The sequence below is a fragment of the Callorhinchus milii genome, unplaced genomic scaffold, assembly GCF_018977255.1.
Source record: "Callorhinchus milii isolate IMCB2004 unplaced genomic scaffold, IMCB_Cmil_1.0 Scaffold3, whole genome shotgun sequence".
Lineage (NCBI taxonomy): Eukaryota > Metazoa > Chordata > Chondrichthyes > Chimaeriformes > Callorhinchidae > Callorhinchus > Callorhinchus milii.
Window position 1 is genome coordinate 72,480,580 of NW_024704744.1, and position 16,004 is coordinate 72,496,583.

The window sequence follows — 16,004 nt, forward strand, 5'->3', positions numbered from 1 at the left end:
TTTGGTAACTTATACCATTGAGTTAATATATACCACTATCAACACTCATTTTAATAAAGGGTTCCTTTCAACTTTTCAGTTGTGAAATATAAGATTCTGACCTTATACATCCGAGCACTAAATTACTGTAAATTTGTATTGAGTGCATCAGTTTTCAACATCTGATTTAATGCCTCAAAAATGTAGTGTAAAGTCACAACTCTTTAGGGGGTGATAAGAAAGCATGTAATTTTGTAGCATAGTTATTGCATCAATACGATTACACAGTTGTGTGTGTTTTGGGTTCCGTGAATGTTGCGATAGAGCTAAATGGATCTAGCACCATGATGTTTGGGAAGAGGGACATTCTTTCCAGTAAGTGCAAAAATGAGGCAACCCATGAATGCTGACAAGAGTTTAATGTGTCACAGGCAAGGGGAGAGCAGTGCTATAAACAATACATTAATATCAAGTCTCCATCTCCATCATATTCCATGTCTTCTTAATAATAATAATAATAATAATCCTTGCATTTGATATAGCGCTTTTCACGTCGGAAGGACGTCCCAAAGCGCTTCACGGAACATACTGTATATTTGTGGGCGAATGCAGCAGCCAATTGCGCACAGCAATGTCCCACAAACAGTCGTAGATTGAAAATGACCAATTCATTATTGTTTTTTTTTGGAGGGATTATTATTAGGCGTGTGGAGTAAGGAAACTTGCCCAAGGTTTCGCCCTGCCTGGATTTGAACTCAGGTCTCTCGCTTGCAAAGCGAGTGCTCTAACCACTGAGCTACGGGACTTCTTTGGTAGCTCATGTGCATCAGTCTGATGGCAGATGCAAGACCCCATGAAAGAAGTATTTGGATGGAACTCTCATGCTTTTTTTCCAGTTGCAGCCAGCAAAAATCAAACCAAACCCCTATGTTTGGCCAAATGGCCCCGTTCTGTGCCTGACAGTTCCTAAATCTCTATGTACGTGTCATAAAGAAATTTTATTTTTAATAAAAAGCATTTTTTTAAATGGAGGAATGAACAGTCCCATTCATTCAATTCCTGTAGCAATGGATTCTATGAATATTCACTTCTCTCCTGCATTGTGACATGGTATAAAAATGCCACCAGCAACTTGAACTTGGGTCAAAAGGACACAAGGATTCTAGTTTACATATTCATCAATATACAGTGTGCAAGATTATTTATAATGTCAGCAGGTAGGGATAATGCCAACAGCATATGCAAAATCCAGCTCTATCTATTACATTCATTCAACTGGGTAAAATATGAATGTTAACTGTCTGGCATGATGCTTTGAGATTGTCCAGCCTGAACCATCCTATCTTTCGGCTTTGGTTCTCAGGATGAGGACATGTCCACCACCAGCCAGTTTGACCAATCGTCAATAGTCTTATCGGATGATAGGAGACTTGCTTGCTTGCCTCAGAGCTAAGTAACTCAGTGCAATACCATTTACTACCTCCCTAGAGGATAGTGTTCAGACTTCCTATACTCACTTTATTAACTTTGGTTTGAGAGTATTTAAACCCCTAAACCTTTGGTCCGATAGTGCAATGCTTATATGATGCATGTAATGAATTGGTAAAAATATCATCCCCATTGTGTCAAAATGTCTTTTGCTTCCAAATCTCCTTTTTACAGTTTTCTCCAGGCTCCACTGCCTGTAAATCCCCAACTTTCTCCTTCTGACGATACATGAAGGAAAATAAACCTTAAAGAGCACAGTGCAAATACATCAGGGAATATGTTGTCAGTGAGATGGGAAAAAAAGCCTCATTCTCTACTGCAGTTTGAATTATTAACATTTTATTCATTTGCAAGGTTCCTTTGGAGAAATTTCCTGAACTGGATACAAATATTAAATAATTAACACTAGGCATGATTTAATAATTCACTTTATACCAGTGTTTTTTACGGTGGTCTGCTAAACCCAATACTTCTCTATTTTCTCTATACTTCTCTATTTTCATATTCACCACCAGAGCCCATTGTTCTGTACGAAGGAATATATATACTCTGTGGCTTGCATATTATCAGTCAGGATCTGAATGATTGATGGCTGATGCTTTGAGAGTTCAGCACTAGTTTCCTTTTTGTGCAACCTCATAAATACCGTGTGGAGCTCGTAAGACATTGAAATGTGCTGAAACATTTGCAGGAAAAACAAAATGCACCAAAGAAAAAGTCACAAAGAGAATGGGACCCACCAGGGAATTATGTAGAGAATGATATACATCCGTTTTGATCGCAAGTCATTTTTGTACTTTAGCAGCTCTTTAGCAATGAACCATTTTGCGACTATTGCAAATTAAAATAATGCATCCCTACCTCACTCCGGTACAGCTGAAACTCTCATTCATACCTTTGTCACCTTCAGATTTGACTTCACAAGCTTTCCTCTTCCTCCCTGCCTTTCAGCTCAACCCTTCACACGCTTTAACTCATCCAGAACTCTGCTGCCTGTATCCTCTCAAGCATTAAATTCCAACTGCTTTCACCCCCACCCTCAGCAGTCTCCACTGACTCTTCCCCCGCACCTGCACCCCCCTTTTGACTAGACCCACACTTTTCCACAATTCCTCTGTTCTGCAAACCCAGACTTGTTGTATGTCCTTTCCACCCTCCACCTCCACAATTGTCAGCCAGACTTTCAGCCCTTGCTGTGTCCTTACTCTCTGGAATTTCCTCCCTAAAAGCCTTTGCTTACCATCCTTTTTTTAAAAAAAAACTACCACTGAGTACCAAACAACTTGCATTCAGCAGACTTCATGATGGATAGCATCATGGAGCAATGAAAGGTGTGTGCAAGCTTGTTGCTTGCCACTCCATTGCATGGCAACTCTGTCCATTTTATAGTGCAATTTTAGATGGAATAGTTAACACAAACATGTCTTAGTTTTTTTCAAACAAGTTGAACTCCCCATTACTTGACCTTCTCTTGATAGTATGCACCCAATGCCTTTGGTCTTATCCCAGCAGTTAAAGGACAACTCTTGGTCGTTTGATATGTATTGTCATTGGCTTTGCTGTTGTGTAGTCCAACTGATTGCTCTATATTTGGAGATGATAGACATTTTGCTGGTTGTGCATTTGGGGAGGAAGCAATCCATCAGCAGAACTGAATTAATGTCAGGGCACATGCATATGTATTTTCTTTTATTCTTTAAAAAAAAACTTGCGTTTGAAATAGCACCTTCTCACGATTTCACTTGTCTCAAAAGCCCTTCGCAGAATTTTTCTGCAGAGCGTGTTGACTGTGCATTTTGTGAGCGAAACATTTTTTCTCTCTCTCTCTCTTTCAAAAAAAAAATTTGCAACTGGGAGAAGACTTACTGTCAAAAGAGCTCTCTTGCGCCGAGCATCGACCGACCGATCCGATCGATTGCAGTCGAACAGAGGTACCTGTTTTTTTTTTTTTGGGGGGGGGGGGGGGGGGGGTCTGTTTTATTTCTGCGAGGAGGTCCTGATCGTTGGCCGAACAGAAGAGAGCAAAAAAGGGATTCGTAACGACAGCGCCAGTGCATCGGATGGGGCTCTGCGCTGTGGAAGCTGTCATCTGCTTTCGGAGTGCGCTGTGCGCGCAGGAAGCGTTAGATCAGGGATAGGAGGGAGGGAGAGGGAGAGGGAGGAGGAGAGGGAGAGCTGAGCTGAGCTGCTGGTGCTTCACTGTCAACACGGAAGAGGAGCCCCGGGATCTCTCGAGGTTGGTGCTGAGGACAGCAGCGGCTTTGGATGGGTTTTACGCAGCGTTTGCAGGGCTGAGCCCTGCGCGCCCGATGCTGAGACGTCGCTGGTCCGTCCCTGCCCTGCCGTGCAGTGCCGTGCCGTGCCGTGCAGTGCCGTGCCGTGCCGTGCCGTGCCGTGCCGTGCCGTGCCGTGCTGCAACACGGGACCCGCTCGCTGCTCGGTCCGAGACCCCCAATAAGTAGCCGGGATTGCGACCGACCCGACCCGACCCGATCCGACCCGCGCAGACTTCCCCACCGGCCGGACCCGATCCTCGCGGTCGCGAACGGGGGAGGGAGGAAAGGATGGAGATGAGCAACAAGAAGTTCACCGTCCGACGCTTCTTCTCTGTTTACCTGCGCAAGAAATCTCGCTCCAAGAGCTCTAGTTTTACCAAATATGAGGTTGGTGCCCCAGGATTTTTTTCTCTCTCCCCCTCCCCCCCCCCCCCCCCCCCCCCCCACTCCCCTCCCCTGCACCCACCCTTATTTATTTTCCCTGTATGAAAAACGAAGGAGGGAAGTGCAGGCGTTTATTATGGCAATGCACAGTTTGGCTTCTGCGCGAATGAAGTTCTCTTGTTTCGATTGAGAAGTGCAAGAGGCTGTTTGCGTTTGGAGCAAATACAAGGAAGCATTGTTTTGGTGTGGGGGTGTGTGTGTGGGGGGGGGGGGGGGGGCTGTGTGTGTGGAGGGGTGTGGGGGGGTGGTTGTGTGTGTGTGGGGGGGGGGCTGTGTGTGTGGAGGGGTGTGGGGGGTGTTGTGTGTGGGTGTGTGTGTGTGTGGGGGGGGCTGTGTGTGTGTGGGTGTGTGTGTGTGGGGGGGTGGTTGTGTGTGTGTGGGTGTGTGTGTGTGGGGTGGGTGTGTGTGGGTGTGTGTGTGTAGAAGGAATGCAGTGAGTTAGGAATGAGTGGAATATATCCACACACACACACTGGTGATTCACTGACACAAACAGTCCCATTTGCCTGGACTGGATCCTGTTGGGTTGGAAGGCTGCGACATAAAATCAAGTCGACTTGACATAGAAAATAGCACAGGTGCAGGCAGAGTGTGGTTGTATCAGTGTCTCACCTCTTTAGGGCTCAGTTCCTCTGTGAATAGAAGTCGTAATTGCAGTATCCTAGTGACTGAGGACAGACTATATCATCAAACTACAGTATTCAGCAGCCTGTTTTGTCAGTATATTTGTCTGAAAGTGACAATTTCCTCTCTTATGGGCTAGGAGTGCCAGGATTTAATGGTTATCCACCATCGGCGGCCGTGCTTCCAGCAACTGCGCCCCAAAACTTTGGAATTCCCACCGCCATGTCCCCTTCTCCACTTTTAGATCACGACTGAAGACCTTCCTCTTCAACCATGCTTATGGTCCCCTCCCCCCGCCCCAACCCCCGCACTCGGTTTCAGGCTACGCCACTGTTAAGCGCTCTGAGACGCTGCCGTGCGTGAAGGGCGCTATAGAAATGCACCTTGTTGTTATAAATGCAAGTTGTTGTTGTTATAAACACAAAGAAGTTGGGTCATGGAATCTATTTTAGACTCAGCCTTCCAGAATCCTCACTTTTGTGCTTTTATGTTACAGCATTAAGTTCTTTCTGAAATGAGTCCTTAATTACTATTTTCGGTAACGGATTCCAGAATGCTGTTACCCTGATGGAATTTGAAAACAAAATTGAAAGCTAAAAAACGGAGATTTCTTTGTGTCCATTTTCAAGTGGATGTTTTTACTCATATACATAGGAAATTGTTGAAGTCACTGGTGTTGTTACGGTCATTTAAATGACTCAAAAGGTTTGACAGAGAGAATTGCAGAGTTAGAAAAGCCATTACTGCGGTAGAGGGGACTGATGCATAATTCATTATTACTGGGAATGGTGTAGTCAATGTTGCCTGGCAGGTGAACAAGAAAACAGTGTTGAATGTGCAGGGACCAGATTGGATTTGTTCAAAGTAAATCCAATGGCACCCAACAAAGACGAGACTTCCAGGCTGCGCCAATTGATTTTACTAGTTTCCTTTGTGAGTCTGAAATCAAATCCCTCTCAGCCTCCCCTTCTCATGCTATCTCTCTCACTCTGCATAACAGCAGCTTGCTCATGCTTAAAATTGAAACAAAAAGGTTTGTGTGGCCGGCAGGAAATATCCTTGCTACTCTTAAGAACATGTTAATAATGGCAAGAAATATGATATTCAAGGCATTAAGACACTGCAAAGCCAAGCTGGTAGTTTTATTCTTTCATCTGGTACACTAAGGACATTATATTGAACAAAAAGAAAATGAATTCAGGCAGGTGAAGCCTGGTGAAAGCAGAAAAAGATCCTCTGTGATCCAATCCTGTTTTCCTGTTATTTATCAAGTTATTTTCAGTGTCTGTAAAAAAACTAAATGGACTTTGAACTTTATGCAATGCATTTGTCTACTATTAGCTCTTGTTTGTGAAATACTACTGCTGCCTGGCAGACTAGAGAATGGAGAAAGACAAGGTATCCTTTGCGGTACTGGATGGTTGGAGCTAGGGTGGCAATGAAGTGGACCAACACACTGGCTTTTAACTTTGGTAGGAACTGGGTTCAAATCTAACCCATGCAAAAGATACTTCACCGTCATTGGCTGCAAGAACTCTCAGTGAAATTTGGGGCTTCCTCAACCAGTTACTTGTTTTAGTCAGGTACTTATCATTGGTTTGCCTCAGAAACAACACTTGGTCGTGAACAATTTTATGTGCAGTTATAATAATAATAATCCTTGCATTTGATATAGTGCTTTTCATGTCTTCTAGATGTCTCAAAACGCTTCACAGAATATACTGTTAAGTGAATCGACTGCATTTGTGGGCGAAACTTGGCAGACAATTGCACACAGCAGTGTCCCACAAACAGTCGTGGATTGAAGTGACCAATTTTGTTGTTATTGTTCTTTTTTGAGGTATTATTATCAGGCATGTGGAGTAAGGAAACGTGCCCAAGTTTCGTCCCGCCAGGAATCGAACCCAGGTCTCTTGCAAGGCAAGTGCTCTAACCAATGAGCTACCAGACTCCAGTTGGACTTCTGGGATGGATTGTGGCATATTCACCCAATCACAGGATAATAATAATTCTTGCATTTGATATAACGCTTAATCGCGTCTTCGAGACGTCTCAAAGCACTTCAAAGGATACACTGTAAAGTGTAATGAGTCTATATTTTGTGGGCGAAACGCAGCAGCCAATACTATGCACAGCAGTATAGGTACAGGTTAGGTTTGGATGAAGAAGACCCACTATCTTATTTAATCTCATCCTTCCAGAAAGCCCCTACTTTCCACTGCTGTATGAGGATATCAGTTTGGCTGGGTTGGTAACTCTTTTGTCTCTGGGTTACAAGTTTGTGGGTTCCAGCCCTATGTTGCAGCTTGAATTTATAGTCTTAACATTCCACTGAGGAAGCGCTGCATTGCTGGAGAAGTCATCCTTTGGACAAGATTAACCGAGGGCCATCTGCTTCTTAGGTGAACGTTAAGGATCCCTTGGTACTATTTGGAAAGAGAGGGGAGTTTCTTCCTTGTTTTGTGCAACAATCCTGCTGATTAATTGATCATTCAGTTAATGGCGGGCTATGTATCTCTTTACTGTGCAAAAATGATTGCTGTTTATGTCTACAAATCACAACCATTACTCTGAGCACTGTGAATTGTTTCAAGATTATAGGTGTTATTAAAACCTATTCCAGTTGTTGTTCTTTGTGTGTATAAATATTTGTTGCGGTTTTGTCCTCAATGTATCCTTGACAACCCTGAACCTGTGTTCTCCTGTCCAACTGCCTTAGTGTATCTAAAAATATTATTCTGGGTTTACTTTCTGTATCCAGTTTAGCATTTTATAATACCATCATTATTATTATAAGGTTGTTTCTAAAACTTATTGAGGTGTACATGAGTGAGAAGGGAATAGGAGAACATACGAGAGGTGATTTGGAGGGTAGAGGCTCATGTGGAGTATAAACAGCGGCTTGGACTAATTGGGCAGAATGCCTGTTTCCTTGCTGTAACATTCTATGCAATTGACTGCTGCGTTTAACCCACAAAATATACAATCAATTCACTTTACAGTATATTCCGTGAAGTGCTTTGAGACGTCTCGAAGATGTGATAAGGCGCTGTACCAAATGCAAAGATGATTATTGTCTAATTTCAGAGGCCTTGCTTATGTGTTACTCACAACCCAACCTCTTATCTCAGTCAGTCAGTTGTGTTGCTGTCCCCCTACACTGCCTCTAGAGTATGGACAACCTTAGTGTTACGTTGACCAAAACTATATGTTGTACTCCAGGTGTGGCCTAACCAGACCACAGCATAGCCTAAGCATGACTTTCATTTGATCTCAACTAATTTTGGCAGTGTAGCCTAGCAGCTCTGTTTGCCTTGTTTTGTTGTTGCCTCACACTGTTCGGACATAGCTGAGCAATGATTTATCTAATGTCTCTTGGACTCTCTTAACACATTGTACAGAAAGTCCCTTGGGACATTGTATCCATATCTCCTATTGCAATACAGGTGATTTACATTTCATTTGACACTGGTCAGTCAAGGGAAATATCTTGTAAGTCTTGGTTGACTCTTCTGATCAATCCATAGTCTTCTCCCCACCACATCCACACCCCCCCTCCCCACACACACAATTTTGTGATATCAGCAAGTTTAACTACTTTGTATTGATGGAGTCCTGTAGCTTAATGGTTAGAGCACTCGGACCTGGGTTTGATTCCCGGACAGGGCGAAACGATAAGCAAGATTCCTTACTCCACATGCCTCTGTTTACCTAGCAGTAAGTATGAACTTGTTGTTATTCGATTGGCGGATTGCTTTTCTGGGGGTAATAATCCATTAAAAAAAATTGGGTCACTTAATCCACGATTGTTTGTGGGACACTGCTGTGTGCAGTGGCTGCCTCGCTTTGCCCACAAAATATACAGTCAATTCACTTTACAGTGTATTCTGTGAAGGGCTTTGAGAATCTCGAAGATGTGATAAGGCACTATGTCAAATGCAAGGATTATTATTGATTCTACCAATCTATTGTTGACAGATGTTTATTCTCTATCTGATTTCAGTGTGCTTGATGTTGAAATTCAGTGGATAATATTTAATTTCCTAACCCTGACTTTCTGCAGCTTGAAAAGCAGCAAAATTCATGAGACAAAAATAAGCAGAGATCAAATCTAAGCAGCATGTGATCCAGTGCTGGTTTGGGAGATAAATCATTGCACAATGTGTATATTACATAATGATGAGATCTGGGTTTACAAACACATGCTGAGTGAGTTACAAGTGCTGCACTTCACGTCTTGTAAAAACATGCTATCCTGCACAGAATCCGTGGTCTTGGATGGCCCAGGCACCAACACTGCCATTTCAGAATCAACAAATCAGTCGGCTGACACACAACGTCGCTTCCATCTGCCACATTCGAAACTCTGAGCCTGGACTCATGATGACTATCACACTCTCGTTCCCCATGATCCATGCCAGCCAGCTGATTCCCCCAACTGACCCCCTACCGCCGCTTTTAGTCTTGGTGTGCGCATCTTGGCTGCCGCCACCGACCTGAGCTGCTTCTCCCAAAAATGCTCCCACCTCTGTCCCCTACCCTCCACTACTCTCTACCCTCTCAACCCTTCTCTCTCACCAGCCTACCCGCCTCCTATCCTGCTCGACTGTCCCACAGCCTCTCTCTGCTCCAACCTGCGAATCCTCTGTTGCACCCACCGTGGCAAACGTTGCTGGCTATCCAACAGCAGTCACCCTGATTGCCCCATTCTCCACCTCCGCTGCTTGACCCATCAGTCCCTGACCCCAATGGCCAACCTCGCCTCTCTTATCCACATCCCCACCCTCCCTCTCAATCCTCCGCCTCCCCTCCCTCGTCTCGCCTATTCCTCCATCACCAGCTGTCCCCTCTGCATCGGCCTACAAAATGTCCACTCCCTTTCCAGCAAAATGCTCACCATCCAAGACCTTATTGTCAACAAAAACATTAACATACTCTCCCTCACCGAAACCTGGGGTCACCCCACCTTACTAAATCAGTCCGGAACCTTGGCGTCTTGTTTGACCCTCAACTATCCTTTCTAAAACCACATCTGTGCCATGACCCGCTCTGCCTTCCTCCACTTCCGCAACATCGCCCAGCTCCCCCTCTGTCTCAGGTCACTGAGACCCTCATACACACATACATAACATCCAGGCTCAACTATGCAAACTCCCTGCTTGCAAACTCCCCATCTCCTCCCTCCATAGGTTGTGGATCATCCAGAACTCTACAGCCCTTGTCCTCTCTTACACCATGCTCCGCCACCCTATCCTTGCCCGACTCCACTGGCTTCCCATCACACAGAGGATACAGTTCAAGATCCTGGTCCTAACTTTCAAAGCCCTCCATTGACTTGCCCCCCCTATCTCTGTGACCTCCTCGTCCCCTACCAACCAACCCGCTCCCTCCGCTCAGCGGGCTCTGGCCTACTTTATGTCCCATGCCTCGCCCAACCCACCATTGGGGGGCGAGCCTTCAGCCACTCTGGCCCGACTGTCTAGAACTCCATCCTGCAGTCCTTCCGCCTCGCCCACTCCCTTGGCTCCTTCAGGAACTGTTGCAAGACCCTCCTCTTCGACCGTGCCTTCAGTCACCTCCTTCCCCCCTTCGCTCCACCCTCTCCAATCCCAAGCTCGGGTCCAAAACATTGATTTTTCAGCGCCTTGGAACGTTAACCCAATGTGAATAGCGCTATACAAATGTAATTTTGTTTTTATTGTTTGTTTTTAAGTTGCTAAACTTGGCTGGGTTGCAGCCATATGCAGGTGAGTTTGTATATTATGTATAATATAAAATGAAACATATGTATATAGATATTTAATTTCCCTGCTTTCCTTATTTACATTCCTGTATCTATGTACAAGCCAATTTCCAGTAGATAAAGGAGTTTGTGTAAACGATCAGCTTTATGTACCTGTAACAGATCATATCTTCTTTAAAAGATACATAAACCCATATAGGTATAGAGTCATTTTTTATGTAATTTATCCATTCATTGGAAGAGCATATGGCTGGCAGATGTTGGCAGCGTGTTCAAATATCCAGATAAATTTGGTGACAGCTGCAAGCTTTTTAGCCTGTCAGGTTATAGTCATTGATCGACTTTCACAGTATAAGCAATCAATTGTCAGTGAGTGGGATTGCATTGATTGTTTATTGAAGCGAATCTTACTTCAGTATAGTTTGTGCAAATTAAGATAGGCTTGGAGATATGAGATTTGAGACTCGGTGAGTTTAATAAAAAAAATCTATCATTGGCTGATGTTGGAAAGAGCATAAATAAATCGAGTAGATGGAACTGAAAGCAAATGAGCAGTTTTAGCCAAAGGTACGTTGTTCTGCATGCCATTATAATATGGAAAATTATAAAAAATCAATTCCCTATTATGTTCTTGGCAAATCAGCATTTCACCACTTTATATCATTTGTCCTTCATTGAAATAACAGACCCTCTGTGTAACTCCCTTTGCAGATCCTCTCAGGGCTTATGGATCAGAGTGTTGGATTGGAGGCATTCTCTCCTGTGACTATAATATAGCTTGTACCAGTTACTAGAAGGTACATTAGTGCAGCCTTTTAGAGAAAGAGTATCCGATTTTTGTCTCCAACCCCCTCCATGGGCTCAGTCTCTTCACATACAGGGAGAATGAGATACAGTTATTTGTATCAAGAGGGTATTTTCTCTATGCTCCACTTTATTTCCTTTACACCACCATTAATATTTCTCCCTGGATCACAAACCATTCATCATCTGGGAAGGCTGATGATTAGAAATCTTCTGCAGTCCTTTAGATCAATGTCTGGTTCATAGGATCCCCAGCATGGAGTGAGGATTGAAACCAGTACCTTTTCAGTTGGTGTAGCTCAGTTATTCACTGAATAAAATTGACAAATTATGTGGTCAATAGATATTACGTCACTTGGGGACATTTATGGTAATAAAAAGCAAACTTTATCATGTAAGTTAACAAGTAGCAGTCATCAAGTGGAACATAGACAAGATAAGTTTTTGCCCACAAAATATACAATCAAGTCATTTTACAGTATATTCTGTGAAGTGCTGTGAGACGTCTCGAAGACATGATAAGGCGCTATATCAAATGCAAAGATTATTATATACTGTACTTTCTCCCCATGATGTGACGTACCTCAAATGTCAGAGGAATACCTTTTTCTGACATTTTCTTTATTCACCCATCGTTGTGGTGTCTTGCACCATCCTTTGACCATTGTGGTATTGTCCCACTTCATTTCACACATGACCTATACACCCAGCGTAGAGGACACTTTCAACCTATTGGGCTGGATTCCAGGCTTGAGAGGGGAAAGCTGTCTTAACCCACCATACCACTCTTTTGCCTGTTCAATTATATATCACCAGTTTTTAAAGAAAAAGCTGACCAATTTTTTCTCTGCTTGTGATATTGGGGTCCATCAGGTAATATTGGCTGTAAATAGCATGTACGTTTATAATAGAAATTACATTTAATGAATAGGTCAAGATTGTTTAACAGTTGGTGAATGATAGACCCCATTCTGTTAGATCAGTTGAAAGCAAATGCATTGTATGTAATAGAAAGTTAGATCCCATGAGAGGTTTTGATGAGAGAGAGAGAAGCTATTTTCACTGGGCTTAATAATGTGAGAGCTTAAATTTAAGGTCATTACCAAAAAAAAGGGAATAGTTAGGCTATTTTTCAGTACTGAAGGTACATGGATTGCCCTACCAAAAATCGTGATTGAAATAGAATGCATAATAGAATTACATAGACATGAATTACGGCACAGAAACAGGTCATTCGGTCCAACTGGTCCATGATAGGGCTACATGAGCATCCACTTTCCTACACCCCTCTGATCGCTTCTCCCTCGTGCATGCATTGCTTTAAAGGGATTTAGATACATTTGAAAAGTAAATGTATAAAAGGGATATGGATGGGGAAAAAGGCACGAGGAAAGGGCAGGCGAGTGGGATTGATTGGGTTTGATTGGGATTGATTATCGACACTTTCAGAGCCGACAATGACTGAATGACTGCCTTCTGTTACTGTAATGTTCTTTGATTCAAAGACAATTGACAATGCTGTTGGTGCTGGATACTACTGTGGGCATTTGACACATTTTAAGGGGAAAAAAATTGTGAATCATAAAAATACTTCTTTTGTGTGACAATCTCATTTATTTCAAATCTCTGAAGAACGGATCGTGGGGCATTAGGCAGTGATGAAAGCCGGTGTATGCCTTTCGGAAAAAGTCGTTAGCTACCCTGGAGTCTCCATGCATACTGTTTAAAAATGTATATTCTGCTTATTAAAATGAGCGGCGGTTGACGATAAAGTGCATCTCTAATTTTTAGCTGATAACTTGTAAAAGGAAAGTACTGAAAAAAAGCACAAGTGCTCTACTTTCTTGTTCTTTCATTCACACAAAGACATTGAATACACACTTAAATGAGTCCACTGGGTGATGAGCGTGCTTTAATCATTTTTGCAAAATTTTGTTTTCTCTCTCTTGAAGCTTAATGTTTTTACTTTTTAAAAAATATTGATCAGTATGGAAGCCTGAAATGATTTGGGGCGATAAATATATATGTACACATACATAGCTACATAGCTACATACATACACACACACACAAGCACACACACACACACACACACACACACATACATACATACATACATACGGCCATGCTCAAGTGCACATCTAGAACACAGACTGATAATAGCTTTAAAAGTTGCATCTACACAGCTAGAATTCAGTAGTGCATCAAATTGATTTTTTTTTAAAAAGTTAAATTTCTGCGAATTTGGCCTTGCTTACAAAAACAAGTTACTACATATGATCATGATTATTGTGAAGGACTTTGAGATGTTTCATTCAATCATGCAGAAAAGGGAAAAATAAACTGCATTTTCCATTTGGCTTGTAATAGCCAAATTAATCCCCAAAGGAAGTTTTGCCATTAGGTGAAAAGGGCACATCCCACTGTAACCATTTCAGTGGGCAAGAAATTGCTTACATGGCATTAGTTTAGGTCTTACTCTGGAATTGATACAGATCAGCATCTCAAAAACTGTCTGTATTAATAATTGTTATTCAAAGCAATGTGCTTTTGTGTTGTAACCATTTGGTATCCAAATCATTGGGAATCTCTACATTCAATGTTTTAAGGAGGGTATATGCTTCAAGATGCTGAATAGCACCTCATGCACGTAATGGCAGTTGTATTTGATAGTAATACTGAAGTGCATATTTTGCATTTGCAATTTAAAGCCCTCCCATCTGCTGCTTCAGGAGAGGTCAATGCTTCAGCTGTTTGTTGAGAACTCCTCCGTGGTTTGTTGTGAGTCACCAGGTTTTGTTGTTTTACTGAAGGATGCTGTACTCTAGTTGAATTGATTTCTAACAAATACATTGTATATACTGTATAGAAATTGGGTACCGTGTACTCTAGTGAACTGCACTCCTGTCGCTTTCACTGCTTTGAAACATACTGCAAACAAATGTGATCAAATGGCTTTTGCTTCTGACAACTGTTAAAAGTCCCAAGTGATATGATTTTGAGCAATCTCAACCCTCAGGGCCATGCACCACAGTTAAGCAGTAAAGCGTTTTCATTTGGAAATGCTTTTTGGGATAGAAGCTAACTTACTAAAGGGTGTTATGGTGAAATTCAGGTCTGTGTTATTGAACCAGAGACAGTATGCTGCACAGATTTGGAAATAAACATTCTGCTCCACACACTTTCACTAATCGCTCTCCTTATTAAGTATATGCTGTGTACATCAAATCAAAATGATGAAATGGTAGGTTTAAAATGGCTTTGTGAGTATAAGTACATCCAGAGGGTTGTTACAATGTACAATTCACAAACCTAATTGACTATTGAGATTAGATCAATACAATCATTCAAAAGGGAACTACATTAGCCCCTCATTAGTAATAAGTAAATGTCTGCTGTGTTCACCACAACACATACAGTCACTACACTTTGCAGTGTATCTTGTAAGGATACGTCTTCCCGACATGAAAGATGCCATTATCAAATGTAAGGATTTTTATTATTAAAACTGCGAGCCTGTTTATTTTGGTTTCACATGTGAAACGGGATGAAGAGGAAAGGCAGGAAGGCCCTATTGCACTACTGATCTCAAGCAGCGATGAATGAATAGTTCAGAATGAACAGGAAGCCACAAAATAACAAATAAAAAGAAACAACTTTTTAATGTTGGGAATAACGAAGCACATTTCCTGCTTTCAATGGTGGAAGCATGCAGAAAAATCCAGAGAAACAAATACTTTGTCGACAGCTTTTAGTAACATTACAAATGATCCTCAGATAGTCTGCTGATCCATCAAAGAACTTTTAAGGTTTACCTTTTGAGCAGAGACTGAATTGATTCACGCCAACTGCATTGCTGCTGATTTTTGGCAAATTAATTTCTTTTCAAATGCATCAGCATCCAAGGCTGCACTCTCCACCTCTCAAAGCCAATCAGGAACCTCGGTGTTCTATTCGACCCTGAGCTATCCTTTCTTCCCCACATCCGTGCCACAGCTGGCACCGCCTTCCATCACCTCCGGAACATCGCCAGACTACGGCACTACCTCACCCCTCACGCTGCTGAAATACTGGTCCACACCTTTATCACCTCAAGGCTGAACTACGGGAACTCTCTCCTCGTCGGACTTCCCGGCACCTCCCTCCACAAGCTGCAGGTCATTCAAAACTCTGCAGCTCGTGTACTGTCCCGCACCAGGCTTCGGGACCACATCACTCCCACCCTCGCTCACCTCCACTGGCTCCCCATCCCCCAGAGGATTGATTTCAAGATCCTCACCCTCACCTACAAGGCCATTCACGGCCTTGCTCCCTCCTATCTCTCCGACCTACTATCCCCCTACCTGCCTGTACCCTTCGTTCCTCTGGCTCCGATCTGCTCCCCACCCCCCGCCCCAACCACCCTACCATCGGTAGCCGGGCTTTTAGCTTCTCATCCCCTAGGCTCTGGAACTCCATCTCCCAGTGCCTTCGCCTTGCTTCCTCCCTTTCCTCCTTCAAGGCTGGTCTCAAAACCTTTCTCTTCAACCGTGCCTTCACCTCCCCTCTCGACTCTCTACCCCCTCCTCGCTCCCTCCCTTCCCTCCCCTCACCCTGACCATTTCCCCCCTGCTTGGGTCTCGACCCAACTGTCCAGCGCCTTGGGGC

General features: G+C 43.1%; 1 protein-coding gene across 4 annotated transcripts in view; it reads left to right on the plus strand.

Annotated features, from left to right (window-relative positions):
* Nucleotides 1-16,004, plus strand: part of rps6ka2 (ribosomal protein S6 kinase, polypeptide 2) — a 133,055-nt gene that overhangs the window by 47,528 nt on the left and 69,523 nt on the right. For 2 of the 4 annotated variants that reach the window (XM_042333575.1, XM_042333576.1), the window contains exon 1: nt 4,020-4,130. The exons of the other annotated variants lie outside the window; for them this stretch is intronic. In XM_042333575.1, the coding sequence (XP_042189509.1) occupies nt 4,032-4,130 (99 nt within the window). In that variant the 5' untranslated portion in view covers nt 4,020-4,031. Of the gene's footprint in view, nt 1-4,019; nt 4,131-16,004 lie in introns of those variants that run through there. 4 annotated transcript variants of the gene reach the window in all.